Source organism: Antechinus flavipes, chromosome 4 (assembly GCF_016432865.1).
Source record: "Antechinus flavipes isolate AdamAnt ecotype Samford, QLD, Australia chromosome 4, AdamAnt_v2, whole genome shotgun sequence".
Taxonomy (NCBI): domain Eukaryota; kingdom Metazoa; phylum Chordata; class Mammalia; order Dasyuromorphia; family Dasyuridae; genus Antechinus; species Antechinus flavipes.
The window spans coordinates 339,884,536-339,901,561 of NC_067401.1; the positions used below are offsets into that span (position 1 = coordinate 339,884,536).

General features: G+C 33.4%; 1 protein-coding gene across 2 annotated transcripts in view; it reads left to right on the top strand.

Moving 5' to 3' along the window:
• CCDC170 (coiled-coil domain containing 170) overlaps positions 1–17,026 on the top strand; it is a 121,503-nt gene that overhangs the window by 51,983 nt on the left and 52,494 nt on the right. For both annotated transcript variants that reach the window (XM_051997956.1, XM_051997955.1), the window contains exon 6: positions 11,503–11,820. In XM_051997956.1, coding sequence (XP_051853916.1) covers positions 11,503–11,820 — 318 coding nt within the window. The remainder of the gene's footprint in view (positions 1–11,502; positions 11,821–17,026) is intronic.

Here is a 17,026-nt window from a genome sequence, read left to right on the forward strand (position 1 = left end):
CCATAGCATTCATATACCATAATTTATTCAGTAATTCTCCAATTGATGGGCATCCACTCAGTTTCCAATTTCCTGCCACTACGAAAAGGACTGCCACAAACATTTTTTGCACATGTGGGTCCTTTTCCCTTTAAAATCTCTTTGGAATATAAATTCAGTAGAAAAACTGCTGGGTCAAAGGGTATGCACAGTTTGATAACTTTTTGAACATAGCTCCAAACTGTTCTCCAGAATGGTTGGATCTGTTCACAGTTCTATTAACAATGTATTAGTGTCCCAGTTTTCCCACATCCCCTCCAACATTCATTATTATCTTTTCCTGTCATTTTAGTCAATCTGAGAGGTGTGTAGTGGTATCTCAGAGTTGTCTTAATTTGCATTTCTCTGATTCAATAGTGATTTGGAGCACCTTTTCATGTGGTTACAAATACTTTCAATTTCTTCATCTGAAAATTATCTATTCATATCCTTTGACCATTTATCAATTGGAGAATGGCTTGAACTATTATAAATTCGAATCAATTCTCTATGTATTTTAGAAATGAGGCCTTTATCAGATCCTTTGGATGAAAAATGTTTTTCAGTTTATTGCTTTCCTTATAATCTTGTCTGCATTTGTTATGTTTGTACAAAATTTCAAAAACTTAATATATTCAAAATTATCTATTTTATAATCAATAATGATCTCTAGTTCTTCTTTGGTCACAAATTCCTTTCTCTTCCACAAATCTGAAAGATAAACTATCCTATGTTCTTCTAATTTGTTTATAGTATCATTCTTTATGTCTAGATCATGAACCCATTTTGACCTTATCTTCTTGTTATACAGTGTTATCTTCTTGTTATACAGGTGTGGGTCTATGCGTATTTTCTGCCATACTAGTTTCCAATTTTCCTAGCAGTTTTTGTCAAATAATGAATTCTTATCTCAAAAGGTGGGGCCTTTGGTTTTGTCAAATACTAGATTGTTATAGTCATTGGCTATTTTGTTCTGTGAACCTAGCCTATTCCTCTATTTCTTAGCCAGTACTAAATGATTTTGGTGACTGCTGCTTTGTAATATGGTTTTAAATATGGTACAGCTAGGCTACCTTCATTTGCTTTTTTCTTCATTAATTCCTTTGAAATTCTTGACCTTTTGTTCTTCCAGATGAATTTTGTTGTTATTTTTTCTAGGTCAGTAAAATAGTTTCTTGGGAGTTTGATTGGTATAGCACTAAATAAATAGATTAGTTTAGGGAGTATTGTCATTTTTATTATATTCACTTGACCTATCCACAAGCACATGATATTTTTCCGATTACTTAGATCTGACTTTATTTGTTTGGAAAGTGTTTTGTAGTTTTCCTTATATAGTTCCTGACTCTCCCTTGGCAGATAAATCCCCAAATATTTTATATTATCAACAGTTATTTTAAATGGAATTTCTCTTTGTATCTCTTGGTGATGGATTTTGTTAGTGATGTATAAGAATGCTGATGATTTATGTAGATTTATTTTGTATCCTGCAACTTTGCTAAAATTGTGGATTTTTTCTAATAGTTTTTAAGTTGATTCTCTAGGGTTCTCTAAGTATACCATTATATCATCTGCAAAGAGTGATAATTTGGTTTCCTCATTACCTACTCTAATTCCTTTAATCTCTTTTTCTTCTCTTATTGCTAAGGCTAGCATTTCTAATACAATATTAAATAGCAATGATGATAGTGGGCAACCTTGTTTCACCACTGATCTTATTGGAAATGGTTCTAATTTATTCCCATTACATATGATGCTTGCTGATGGTTTTAAATGGATGTACTGACTATTTTAAGAAAAAGTCCATTTATTCCTATACTCTCTAGTGCTTTTAATAGGAATGGGTGTTGGATTTTATCAAATGCCTTTTCTGCATCTATTCAGATAATCATATGATTTTTGTTAATTTGGTTATTAATATAGTCAGTTATGCTAATACTTTTCCTAATATTGAACCAGCCCTACATTCCTGGTATAAATTCTACTTGGTTGTGATGTATTATCCTGGGGATGATTATCTATAATCTCTTTGCTAATATTTTATTTAAGATTTTTGTATCAATATTCATTAGAGAGATTGGTCTATAATTTTCTTGCTCTGTTTTTATTCTACTTGATTTAGGTATCAGTACCATGTCTGTGTCATAAAAGCAATTTGGTAGGAGTCCTTCATTCCCTATTTTTTCAAATAGTTTATATAGTATTTGAGTTAATTGTTCTTTAAATGTTTGGTAGAATTCACATATAAATCCATATGGTCCTGCGGATTTTTTCTTAGGGAGTTGATTAATAGCTTGTTCTATTTCTTTTTTCTAAAATGGAACTATTTAAGTAATTTATTTCCTCTTCTGTTAATCTGGTCAATCTATATTTTTGTAGGTATTCCTCCATTTCACTTAGGTTGTCAAATTTATTGGCATAAAGTTGGGCAAAGTAACTCCTGATAATTGCCCTAGTTTATTCTTCATTGGTGGATAGTTCTCCCTTTTCATTTTTGAGACTAACAATTTGATTTTCCCCTTTCCTTTTTCTAATCAAATTAAAGGTTTATCTATTTTGTTGCTTTTTTCATAAAATCAACTCTTAGTTTTATTTATTAATTCAATAGTTTTTTTAGTTTCAATTTTATTGATCTCTCATTTTATTTTTAGAATTTCAAGTTTGGTATTTGATTGAGAGTTTTTAATTTGTTCTTTTTCTAGCTTTTTTAGTTGCAAGTCCAATTTATTGATCTTCTCTTTCTCTATTTTATGCAAGTAAGCATCTAGAGATATAAAATTTCCCCTTATTACTGCTTTGGCTGCATTCCACAGATTTTAGTATGTTGTTTCATTATTGTCATTCTCTTGAATGAAATTATTGATTGTGTCTATAATTTGCTGTTATTCTTTATGATGAGCTTATTTAGTTTCCAATTTCTTTTTGGTCTATTTTCCCCTGGCCCTTTATTGAATATAATTTTTATTGCATCGTGATCTGAAAAACATGTATTTACTATTTCTGCTTTTTTGCATTTAATTTTGAAGTCTTTATGTCCTAATATAGTCAATTTTTGTATAGGTTCCATGAATTGTACTCCTTTCTGTCTCCATTCAGTTTTCTCCAAAGATTTATCATGTCTAGTTTTTCTAGTATTCTATTTACCTCTTTAACTTCTTTCTTATTTATTTTGTGGTTTGATTTATCTAGTTCTGAGAGAGCAAGGCTGAGATCTCCCACTATTATAATTTTGCTGTCTATTTCTTCTTGCAACTCTCAACTTCTCCTTTAGGAATTTAGATGCTACACCACTTGGTGCATATCGTTTAATATTGATATTGATTCATTATCTATGGTACCCTTTAGCAAGCTATAGTTTCCTTCCTTTTCTCTTTTAATTAGATCAATTTTTGCTTTTGCTTGATCTGAGATCAGGATGGCTACCCCTGCTTTTTTTACTTCACCTGAAGCATAATAGATTCTGCTCCAGCCTTTTACCTTTACTCTGTATGTATCACTCTGCTTTAAATGTGTTTCTTGTAAACAACACATTGTAGCATCCTGGCTTTTAATCAGTCTTCAATCCGCTTATGTTTAGGGGATAGTGTTATGGGCCAGAACTCTGAACTTGAAACAAGGATTCTTACAAAGTACTAAGTGGAATTGATGAGACAATAGTTATCTAGTTAAGCTTGATGATTAATAGTACTCTAAGTTGAGAATGATTGAATAAATCTTACAATAAATAATGGTTTCTTAGTGATATAATGATTGGTTTATACTCAATGTTGAGCACATAAGCAGGAACTGAGAACCACAGAAGACAAGCACACTGGAAGCTCTCTGAGCCAAGGAGACAGATTCATTTCCACCTTCAGTCAGGCTCCTGGTGGCAGGCTCTCCTCCTGCATTTCTCCAATGAGACCAAGGCCAGTCTGAAAGATTCTCCAGAAAGCTGCCTAGCCCCAGGAAGGAGATAATAAAGAATCTGGACTTTAACACCTGGCTGTTCTTGTGGTGATTACTGAATTAAAAAAAGGCTGCTCAGAGACCTCCAAGAAAACCGAACAAGAGAACATTACAGGAGAGTTCACCTCATTCACATTTATAGTTAAAACTCCCAATTCTATACTTCCTGCCATCTTATTAACCCTAAATTATACTTTATTTCCTTTCCCCCTTTCTCTCCTCCCCTATATTTTACTTATGAGCACTACTTGCCTCAAGTAGTCCTTCCTCTTTAGAGACTCTCCCCCTTTCTTATATCTTTCCCCTACTATTTTTCTTTTCCCTTTTGTTTAGCCTACTTCTTCCCTTTTCCCCTTTCCCTTCCCACTTTTCTATAAGATGAGAGATGTTTTTCAGTGAAATCAAATATATCTAATAATCTTTCTTTGGGACAAATCTGATGAGAGTAAGATTCACACAATATTCCTCACCCTCCCTTCTTTCCCTCAATTATAATATGTTTTCTTTGCCTCTTCCTGAGATGTAATTTTCCTCATTTTACCTCCACTTTATCCTTTTTTTTTCTATTACAGTCCCCTTTCCATTTTTAGTTTCCCTTTTATATTATAAAAGTAAAATCAGATTATACAAGTACTCTCAATGTATACTCATAACAGAAATAGAGTTTTCAAGATTTTTTTTTTTCTTTTTACCTTTTTATGCTTCTTTTGAGTTCTATATTTGGAGGTCAGATTTTTTGTTTAGCTCTGGTCTTTTCATCAAAAATAAATGGAATTCACAGTTTCATTGAATGTCCATCTTCTGCTCTGAAAGAAAATGCTAGTTTAGCAGGGTAATTTATTCTTCACTGCATTCCAAGTTACTTCACCTTTTGGAATATCAGATTCCAGGCCCTATGAGCTTTTAAAGTAGAAGCTGCCAGATCCTGAGTAATCCTAATTGTGCCTCCTTGGTATTTGAATTGTTTCTTTCTGGCTGCTTGTAATATTTTTTCCATAGTCTGATAGTTCTCAAATTTAGTCATGATATTCCTTGGGGTTTTAATTTTGGGGTCTCTTTCAAGATGCATTTGATGAATTCTTTCAATGGTCATTTAACCTTCTGTTTCTATAATATCTATGCAATTCTTGTTGATGATTTCCTGAAAGATAGTGTCTAGGCTCTTTTCTTCATCATGTATTTCAGAGACTCCAATAATCTTAGATTGTCTCCCCTAGATCTATTTCTCATGTTGGTTGTTTTCCCAATTAGCTATTTTACATTTTTTGGATTTTGCTTGACTGATTTTTCTTGTCTCATGGAGTCATTCATTTCCATTTGTTCAATTCTGATTTTTAGTGAATTATTTTCTTCATTTAATTTTTTTTTAACTTTTTTGTTTTGTTTTGTATTTGTCCAATTGAAGTTTTAAAGGAGTTGTTTTGTTCTATGGATTTTTTTTTTTATTTCACAAATTCTGTTTTTTAAGGAGTTATTTTCTTTTTCTTTTTCACATATTCTGTTTTTCTGGGATTTGCTTTCTTTTTCCATTTTATCAAATGTATCTTTTAATGAATTTTTCCATTTAACTAAATCTATTTTATAATGAATTTTGTTCAGATAGTTTCTGTGTTGCCTTTTCCAAAGCCTCTTGCAAATTTATCATTTCCTTTCCCCATTTTTCTTCTAGCTCTTTTTAAAGATCCTTTTAAATTTCTTCTAGAGAGCCTTGTGTGAAGGGGACTAAGCTATATCGCCTTTTGGGGCTTATTTGCAGACAATTTGCTTTTAGTCTCCTCAGGGTTTGAAATCGGTTCTTCTCTTTCACCATAAAAGTTGTCAATTGTTAGAGTCCTCTTTACTTTTTTACTCAAATTTTTTTTTTTTTTAAGTTAAGGTCTGCCTTTAGGCCAAGCAATCACTGCTGCACTGGGTTAGTGCTGATTCATTCTGGGTGCTGGGTGGGCGTGGCCAGGTCCCATGAGTGTTTTGGGGCTCACTATTTACTTTTTGTGTTTGTATTGATATTTTATAACTTCTCTGCTGATCTACTGGCTTGCAACCAGGGCAGAGTGGCCAACAGTGCTGTACACTCCGGTAGATTCCTCCCTGTACATTCTCTGCTACAGGAGTCTGCACCACCACACAGAGATTGTACCACCTTGTGACTCTGCTTTGTCTGCACTCGCATTTGTACTCAGCTGCTTGTGCTGGCTGCCTCCCTCCCATTTCCAATTGAAACAGACCTTTTCTAGTGATCTTTGAAATTATCTTCTGCTGATAATTTGTTGCACTCCCAATATTTGTGGGTTCTGCCTGGCCAGGGCTAATTCAGAGGTTGGATTTTGTAATTATTGTGAAGGTTGTAGAGAAGGTAAGAGAGAAATGGGTGTCATCTCTGCCATCTTGGCTCCACCCCTGGAAGTCAGGAGGGAAGAATTTTACACTATCCTAGTGTAGATCTAGTCTGAATGTTTTCTTGCATTGAATAAAATTTGTCCTATACTCATTATAAGTGTTTAATGGAGAACTAAGAGCTATTTTGGTGGGAGCAAAATAATCCAGACAGTGACATTTCCAGAATTAATCTAATTAGGGGCAAGAACTTGAGAAATTTTGTGAATGGGCTTTCAAATTGTATCTGAGTCTACTCTAGAGCCAACTATGGGATGGGTTACAGTAACTCATTTCTCTCTGTCTCTCAGACTCTCTCTTTCTTTCTCTCTCTTTCTCTCTCTCTCTTTCTGTGTGTCTGTTTATTTCTGTCTCTCTGCCTTGATACTAATGGGGGCTAAGTGACTTGTCAAGGTCACACACATAATAAATGTCTGAGTATCTGAGACAGGATTTGAACGTAAACCCTCCTGATTCTTGGGCTAGTCCTTTAACCACTGAGTACCTCGATACTCCAATATTTTGAAATTTACATGGTATTTCTCACAGAAACCTTGTACTTATATCATTGGATTCATATCTTTTCATGTACCAAGCTAAGTGCAGGATTTGATGGAATTACTTAGGTCTTTGTCATTAAGGCAGTCAAATAACAACATACTGTCTCAATTGGGGTTTGAATCTTTTTTCTATGTATATTATTTTATCATTGAAGGTTGTTAGCTGAATGAATTTCTGAGTCTAAAATTTATAACATTAAACTGGACTCACTGAGAATTTTGCAACAGCACAAAGTTATTCTAATGAAAAGCAGTGAGGTATTGAGTGGAAATTTAGAGTCAGAGGACCTAGATTTGAGCTATGTTTTCATCATTTACTAGCTATATGACCTCACACAATTCATTTATCCTGTCTGAACCTCAATTTCCACATTTATAAAATGATGGTATTCCTCGTATTCCCTACCTTATACAATTGTTGTGATTAAATTTCTTTGAAAAATATACAGTACTAACATAGCACGTCTAACATATAGTATATATACTTAGCATATGTTTATTATGCTTATTCAGATATTGAGTGGGTCACTTGACTGACCATACAAACTGCCCCTTTTTGTATCCCAGTTGATTTTTTTTTCTTTTCCTTATAAAAGTCCCTTATTATGTATTCATATTGTATTTGAAATGCTAGGGTGATTGGATGTGAATTTGTTTTCTTAAGCAATCTCATTGGTACTTTCAATATTCTGATCAATTCTCTCCCCACCCCATCCCAATTTTATTTTAGTATAGTTCAGTAAATTTGTTACTGCTGAGGCTGGGGACTATAATTAACCATTCATCATGTTTCTTGATGAAAGTAAGTCTGCAAACTGTTGAAATATTGTAATTGTGAGAAAGTGTCCTTGATTTTTTACTTTACTAACCCATAATTTAATTAGTAGTCACAGTGGGGCTTCTCTAAGAGGACTGTTTTAGAATGGCAAAGGGGAAATGAAGTCAACTATTGCCAGCAACTTGAAAGGTGAAGCATTTTTAGAAATGACTTCTATAATTAGCTCAGTTATTACTCCTGAGATACAGGCACTTTAACTACTCATCCATGTTTTGAATTTCCTTTTATATCGGTACATTGAATTTAGTTGATTTAAAAATCAGTTTGTGTGTTTGAGTATGTTTATGCCTATCTCTGTGTGGTGTTTGTGTGAGAGAAAGACAGAGAGATGGAGAAAGACAGAGACACAGAGGGACAGGAAAGGATAGAGAGAGAATGGAAAAGAGGATGAGAAAGAGAGAGAAATTGATCAATCCAGTAAATTATTTGATTGTCTTCCATAATATTCTGGACAAATTTTTATACTCTCCCTCACTTTGAACTTATTTATTTCACATATAATTTCTACTATGGGCTCTATCAATGTAGTGGAATAATGCTAGATGTGAAGTGAAGACGACTTAGATTTAAAGTGCCTCTGACTTTTGTGGCTGTATGGCTATGAATAGATTCTCTAACCAAAGAAGTATAGATATAACCTGTAGCAGCTACCCCAAAGGGAATATTCTGAGGTACAAAGAAACTAGTATAGGTAGAATACCAGGCAAACTCTAAAATACTATGCAAATATCAGTTGTCATTAAATCTTCCAGTGATAGCCAACTTTCATAATGTAGGAGGGCAAATGATGAAAATTGTAGGCCATCATCTGGAAGGCCTTCATAATCTAATCATGGGTATTATAGGTTTCTATTCATGAAATTCCATTTTGCTTTTTGAACTTGGTTTCCCTAAACCTAATCTATCTAACTGGTAGACTTTTGCATGTTCATTGATCAAGCAATGATTTTTATATACATGTGCTTTTATAAAAAAAAAATGTTTTTCTAAAATATTGCTTTTTAAAAAACATCTTTTGGATCTTTCTTTTATATTCATGTAGCAGGGTAAACAGAAGGACTCAGTTGACTTTTCTCACAATAGATGTTATTTTAATATTAATCTCCTCCCCGCCCTCACCCCCCTTCTCCCCTCCTTGCCCAACCAATAACAAAAAAAGGCCTATTATTTCATTGGCATCCAAACTTTCTGTGCAACTTATAGTCTGGGACCATTTTCTGGGGGCATTGAGAGAAAGGATAAGTGTTTTCCCCAGGGTCATAATCATTATGCATTAGAGGCAGAACCTGAACCCAGGTCTTCTTGAATTCAAGATCGGGTCGCTATTCTAAAAGGCATGCTGCTTCTCATTATACTTATTAAATTCTTTAAATTATTTTTCTGTATATCAATTTTTTAAATTCAATTTCTCTCTCCTTCCTTCCTTCCTTCCTTCCTTCCTTCCTTCCTTCCTTCCTTCCTTCCTTCCTTCCTTCCTTCCTTCCTTCCTTCCTTCCTTCTTTCCTTCCTTCTTCCTTCCTTCCTTCCTTCTTTCTTTCCTTCCTTCCTTCCTTCCTTCCTTCCTTCCTTCCTTCCTTCCTTCCTTCCTTCCTTCCTTCCTTCCTTCCTTCCTTCCTTCCTTCCTTCTTTCCTTCCTTCCTTCTTTTTTTCCTTTCTTCCTTTACCTTCTGTCTACAAAATGGCACAAATTTTAGTCCTATTTCAATCCTTTTACAGAAAAGAAATTGAGATTGGTTTAGTAAACTGCCCAGAATCATGTAGCTAAGTCCTTAGGCTGCATTATGACTCAAGTATTTTTGTCTCTAAGTCCAGTACTATAGGCTAACCTTTGTTCATATAATGCCATCTTTAAAAAAAAAAACAACAGTAAGTTATTTTTTTCCTCTGATAATAATTCATAGATTTTATTTGTTTTGCTTGCTCCTGCTGTGCATTGTTTATATGGTCCTATAAAAAGAAGTCTTCATTGCAGCATCTCAGATATCCTGCTGCGTGTAGATCAGAAAAGAGCAGTACCCAGTGTGGATTGGGGATGGAAAACTAAGACTAGTTTCACCTATACCTGGGAGCCAATAATGATCTGAGTCAAAGGGATGCTGCAGTTATATATGCTCTCAACCCTGTGGTCTGAGAAGAGAGTTCTTGAGCCCTGAATTAGTCATCAGCAATGGTGAGGCCTGGTATAATCTCTTAGTCTAATAAATGGTGACTATGAAGAAGGGAAATATAAAGCCAAGTAGCAGGAGTTTCTGAAGCCTGGGATTTCAGAAGAGTATGGGGAGTATTATAGTATTCAAGGTCATTGAGTTCTTTTCATTCCAAAGATAATTTTTCCTTGGCAAAGATTGTTGAAGTAACATAGCTGATTAATAATTCTATCTTATCTAATACAAGTTAGTTGAGTATGTGTTGTTTAAAGTTCTTTATTTCCTCTTCATGCTATTCCTTTAGAATCACCCTTGGTTCCATTGTTTCTGTCTTCTGTATATGCCTTAAAAAAAAAAATCTAAATACATCTACATTAGTCTCCTTAGATGACTCACTCTTTTCCTACTGATCACTTTGTGTTTTCAAAAATGGTTCTTAACAATTGTGTGTGTGTGTGTGTGTGTGTGTGTGTGTGTGTGTATGCGCCATACAGTCACTTGACAGTCTGTTAAAACTTATGGATCCCTTCTTATAATATTATAAGATACATAAAATATAATGCAAAAGAAAAAATTATATTGAAATACAGCTCTCAAAATATTAAAAACCAAACCAAACCCTGTTTCTGGACTCTAGGTGGAAACCCCTGTTTTAGAGCTTCCAAACATCATGGGTTGACTTTTCCTATAGAATTTTAGGTATTTTACCTCACCCATTCTTTCTCTGAATCATTTGTAATCTGTTCTCTCAAAATCCATCTCTACCTAGTACATTTTGTTTTCTACTTAAATATCTCTGCGGTTTGTAACTGTTGCTGGGTTTCTCCAAGCTACTTTCTTTTCCCATACTTTAGTATTTCTCCTATCTCTCTTCATTGTTTTTTGTTTGTTGGTTCTTCTCTCTTTTTCTAATTCATACAAGCACTGGTATTTTGGTAATGACTGTCTTCCCACTACAAAGCATTTCTTTTGTAAACTCCTTAATTCAATTATCATGTAAAATTGTAGTCTCTTTTATGTGTGGGGATGGGTTATCTTATCTCTTTATGAGGGTAGGGATCATTTTCTATTTAAAACTTTGTTTCTTCCCCATTGCATATCACAGTGCGTAGTACTCTCAGTAGTAATAAATGTTGATTTTGATGTGATTCTGGCATATTATTTTCATCTGGAATTTTAACTGGGGCTTTTGGAAGTAAAGGTAGAATAATTAAGATAAGATAGAAAAGAAAACTCTTACCCTAAATTTTTTAGCATTAGTTATCAAAGTAAATGAATTTGTTTACCCAATACATGCACATTGTACTTGTAATCCCTAGTTGTTTGCAGAAAACCACAAGTTCAGATGAAACAACATTCTAGAGGGCAGTGAGAAATAATGAGGAATCCAGGATAAAGACACTCGAATGAATAATATGTTACATCTCAATTTTTATTTTATATGGGATTAAGATACAATACATTAAGATAGTTAATAAGAATGACATTGTTCAGGGCAGTTTTATGTGGGGACATGCACCTAAAATATTACCTAGTAAAGACTGGCTTTGTTTTTCTGATTCAAAAACACTAGTTTTTACCAGTCCAACCCCATTTTATTTATTTATTTATTTTAAAGGACTTGACTAGTGCTGTAGAAGCAAAACAGAGTTTTGAGAAGGAAATTAAAATCTTACAAGAAAGACTAGCTGTTGGCCAGAGGGCCTGGGATGCCTCTAAGAAGGAGCTGAGCTGTCTGAAGAAAAAATCATATGAAACAGAGAAGAGTTTGAAGAACTGCATGGAGGAAGCAAAGACCTCTCAGAGCCGTTTCTGTTCATTCATGGAGCAACTTGCAGAACTTCTAAGTAGAAACTCAGTGATGGATAAGCCTTCAAAGGAAGATATATTGAACAGAATACAGGAAATGAACAAACAGGAAGAAAACAAGAAGCAAGTAAGTGGGGAGTTGTTTTTATTTAGTACTTTAGTATAATTTAATAAATATTTACTAATTTGCTAACAAAACTTTGCGAATAATAATTGGTATAATTAATAAAACTAATTCAATATGGATTAGAGACAGACTGGGCAAAAACTTGTTCAAATTGGTAAAAGAAAATCTGTTTGAGAGGATATTTAAGTATGTAACTTTGTCTTTTTAAAATACATCTGGTAGCTTTAGCTAGGATAACATTAACTAAAATATTCTTTATCAGGTCCATTTAATACATTGGAGAAGAAAGTTTTATAATGGTCATTTTAATGATATATAAAATGTACCATTTCAAAATGTTTCAAGAAAGCTTAAAGGCATTTGAAAATTATTTTTGCATATTTTCATGGTTTTTTTTTTGCATATTTTAACAATAACCATTTATAAATTTAGGACAAATAGAGATTGATTCTAGGAAAAATAGCACTCAGGGTTCCCTGGGCATATCAGATTTTATTTTGTACCCAGCTTTTGTCTGTGTCTTCAGTTCCTTTGCCAGCATCAAACTAAGAAGACATGACATATAGAACAAGTTTGTCACATCTACAGAATCCAAAGTAAATGCATACCAAAATTCATAATCAAGAAAATTTTTCTTCTGTTAAGTCTTACATTCCCTAAGCATCTAATGTAGTGAATTTAGCCTTAGCAGTACTTTGGGTTTGAAGTTTCTTGCAAGAAATGATTTCTGAAGTATAAATCCTGGTTTTGAAAATTTAACATTTGGTTCTCAACACTCCTGGAAAGTATTTATATTTAAAGTATCAGTAGCACTTAGCCAAGTACTTTGCACATAGTAAGTATTGAATAATTACTTTTTAATTCAATCATTTATTTATTCTCTTCTTTGGATATACTACCTGTCTTAATACCATTTAAGATTGTGTTAGCTTTTTGCAGAGCACTATGTTGTATTGTCTCATATCAAGGTTGAAGTACACTAAAACCCCTAAATCTTTTCAAATGTGCTTTTGTCTATAATACATTACCATCCTATGCTTTTGTAGTTAATTCTTTGAATTCATGTTGTATTTTACAATTATATTTTTGATTAAATTTCATCTAGATTTAGCCCATTGTTTCAGTCTGGGTTATATTTGTATGCAGATTTTGTCATCTAATGTATTAGTCCTCAAACTCTATAGTTTCAAAACTTCTTTGAACTCTTTTTCTTTAAAATAGTATTTTATATTTTCCAATAACACATATAGAAAATTTTAAACATTCATTTTTAATAGGTTTTTATTTTTCCAAATATGTGCAAAGATAGTTTTCAAGCTTTACTTTTGCAAAGCTTTGTGTTCTAAATTTTTCCTATGCCTTCTTCCCATCTCTTCCATATAGCTAATGATTTAACATAGGTTAGATATCCAACATAGGTGCAATTTTTCTAGACATATTTCTATATTTGTCATGCTGCACAAGAAAAATCAAAGATTTGGAATTTTAACTGGGGCTTTTGGAAGTAAAGGTAGAATAATTAAAATAAGATAGAAAAGAAAATTCTTACCCTAAATTTTTTAGCATTAGTAATCAAAGTAAATGAATTTGTTTACCCAATACATGCACATTGTACTTGTGATTAAAAGAAAGATCAAAAGATAAGGAAAAAACACTACAAGAAAAAAGCAAGCAAGCAAGCAAATAAAGATCAATAAAAAGTGAAAATACTATGCTTTCATCTAATTCATTCTTCATACTTCTCTCTCTGGATGTAGATGTCTCTTTTGATCACAAGTCTATTGGAATTCCCTTGAATCTCCTCATTGTTGAAAAGAACCAAATGCATTACATTTGATCATTACATAATGTTGTTGCTGTTTAAAAGAAAACAATGTTTTCTTGGTTCTGCTCACTTCACTTTATAGCAGATCATATAAGTTTTTTCAGATTTTTCTGGAATCCTCCTGCTTGTCATTTCTTGTCACAATAGTATTCCATTACATTTATATATCACAACTTGTTGGCTATTCCCCATTTGATGGTCATCCCCTCCATTTCCAATTCTTTACTACCACAAAAAGAACTGCTATTTTTTTTTGTTTGTATTATGTATTTTTGTATATGTTGGTTATTGTCTCTTTTTATGATCTCTCTGGGATGCAGACCTAATACTGATGTTGCTGGATCAAAAGGTGTGCATGGTTTGGTTGTCCTTTGTCCATAGTTCCAAATTTCTTTCCAAAATGGTTGGATCAGCTCACAGCAGTTATTAGTAAGACTCCTTTAAACTCTTAAAACTTTCCTCTCTCTCAAAGAGCTTTTGTTTATGAGAGTATTTGATGTATTAGAGAGTAAACATCTTAGTATTAGTATGAAAATAGTTTTGACTTTGCTGATCCCATGAAAGGGTCTTGTAGACCCCCCAGGGATCCTTGAATTATACTTTGAGAACTGTTGATCTAATATCTTAACTATTCTTATAAGTTTCATAACATCCACAAATTTTATAAATATATTACCTCTCCCTTCATCCAAGTCCTCAATAAAAAAGTTAAAAAGAATTTGGCCAACAATAGATCCTGGTAGTACTTTATTAGATACTACCCTCCAAATACAACTGAAGAAACATTTGCTAAGCTTCTGTTATATTTAAGGAGATTCTGAGGATTCAAAAACAAAAATATAATAATCTCTATCTTCAAAGAGCTTACATTTAGCTTGGAGGATAGACCACAAAAAAAAAAAGTAGGCAACTGTAAGATAATATGAAGAGGAAGAGAGCTGTAATAATTTGGAAAGGAAATGTGATCAAGGACATAGAGATTTAGCGTTGGAAAAAAGAAGCACCTCTTCTTCCTCAGAGGTTAGGGCCAATGAAGTGAAGATGGATGAAGAACCAGAGGAGTTTTGATTTGTAGAGTAGAGATGGAAACGAGATTGTGATGGCTAAATTCAGTTTTGTCACTAAGAGAAAAGATGAGGTCATTTGCTTAGAGAAAAGGTGAGATCATTTGCTTAGAGAAGAGAAGGATGGCCTAGAAGACTTGAGAATAGACCTGAGCTTCCACAAATTTGTCACTGAGGTCCCACTGAAGGCATTAGAAAGTCCTCCCCACTTTCTCCTGATATCACAAAATTACTGGTGGAGTACTTAAGCTTTTTATCTCTTACTTTTTGCTAGCTGCTGCTTCTTCTTTTTTTTGCCATTATATTTTTTGATGATGTCCTTTACTACTATTCTTTGGAGTTCCTGACTCAGCATACATTGCAGCCTACTTACACCCATGATGTCTCTCCATTTTCTTATGTGGACTATTTCTCCTTAGAAAGGTTTTTGGAAGTAATAGGACTCTCTATCTCATTATTAACAGCAAAATGTTAAGATTAAATGAATGGATTTTTGCTTTCATGATAACATCAGTAAAAGAGTTTTATGATTTTCTGAAGGAAATTTAGCTCATCTTCTTACTTTCAACTTCTGACGCAGGAGCTGGATAAGCCTTATAGGATAGCCATCGAAATGTATGTCAAAATCTGAGCAGTAGACATTTTCGGGATTGTAAGATCATATATTTAGAGGTGGAAGGGATTGGTTGAAGTCATTCCCCTAGTTTTACAGATTAGGAAACTGAATTTCAGGGAAGTTAAATGACTTTTCAGAAGCACACAGCCTGTAAATTTCTGAGAGAGGATTTGAACTGAGGTCTCCGGATTCCAAGTTCAGAATTTTATCTAGTGCATAACCTATTCACATCTTTATCCACTTTGTCTTTCTTATGTGATTGGATAGCTCAAATTCCTTTGAGTAATTACAGATATATTCCTGCAAGCTCTGAAATGTCCTGGAGCTTGCTGCAATCAGTGCAATTCAATTCACAAATAGGAGTGTCTGGAGGACTTCATCAGGAACAGGGAATCCCTTCTTGACTGACACTTCACTGAAGTGTCAAATATCTTTGGCAAGCACATATCCCCCTGTTTTATGTCTTACTTGTCTTTAGCATCAAAATACTATAGCATAGCATTATTCTTTTTATTATACCTTCCAAGATCTTGATATGTAGGAGACAGTGAAGGCAGTATTCTGTTCTGCTGAATCAAATACTTACCTTTCTTTCTTTCTTCTTTCCTTCCTTCCTTCCTTCCTTCCTTCCTTCCTTCCTTCCTTCCTTCCTTCCTTCCTTCCTTCCTTCCTTCCTTCCTTCCTTCCTTCCTTCCTTCCTTCCTTCCTTCCTTCCTTTCTTTCTTTCTTTCTTTCTTTCTTTCTTTCTTTCTTTCTTTCTTTCTTTCTTTCTTCTTTCTTTCTTCCTTCCTTCCTTCCTTCCTTCCTTCCTTCCTTCCTTCCTTCCTTCTTCCTTCCTTCCTTCCTTCCTTCCTTCCTTTCTTTCTTTCTTTCTTTCTTTCTTTCTTTCTTTCTTTCTTTCTTTCTTTCTTTCTTTCTTTCTTTCTTTCTTTCTTTCTTTCTTTTTTCTTTCTGTAATTAACACATAATAAGCACAATAAGACTTCATAGGCCCTGTAATTTTCAACTATCTATAAGATTTAAAAAATGTGATCCATATGGTATATAATTTTCAAAAGCCTATTTATCCTCTTTTAATATTTTCATTGACATTGCTCTTAATTTGTGTGTGACTTTCATAAAAATTTTGTAATAGGTTGGTAATTATTTATATTTTGTCAGTCATCTTTTTTTGGAGGAAAGTTTTAATAAGGTCACCAGTTTTTTTCATGCCTTAGTATTATCTCCTTCAGACACCTTGCATATAGGTTCTCTCAAGGCCCTCATAATTTCCATTATCTCTAATAATGATATCCTTTATATAACTGGTCCAGTTTGGTTGCTTTTTTTTCTATCTTTGTTCTCACTAGTGCCATTTCTATCTTCCATGTAAGTATCTTAGGGTCTAAGGTATTAGGGTTCCAGTACTTGATACTACTAAACTTGATGGAAGAAACATTTTGATAAAATGTTTTTTTGAACATCTTTTTTCCTTTTTCTCTTTTGAGGCTATTCTTTCCATTTTCCTCTTTTGAATACCCTTGTGATGGCTTTGTTTCGCTGGATATTTTGCTAATTGTCTGGACAGTGATTTTACCTGTTATAACTTCTCTTGACTTTATGAAATAATACTACTCATACTTATTGATCATCCTTTCTTATAAGATTTTATACATTAATTTATATTCTAAATTGGTTGTTTTTGGCACCCACTTATTTTTA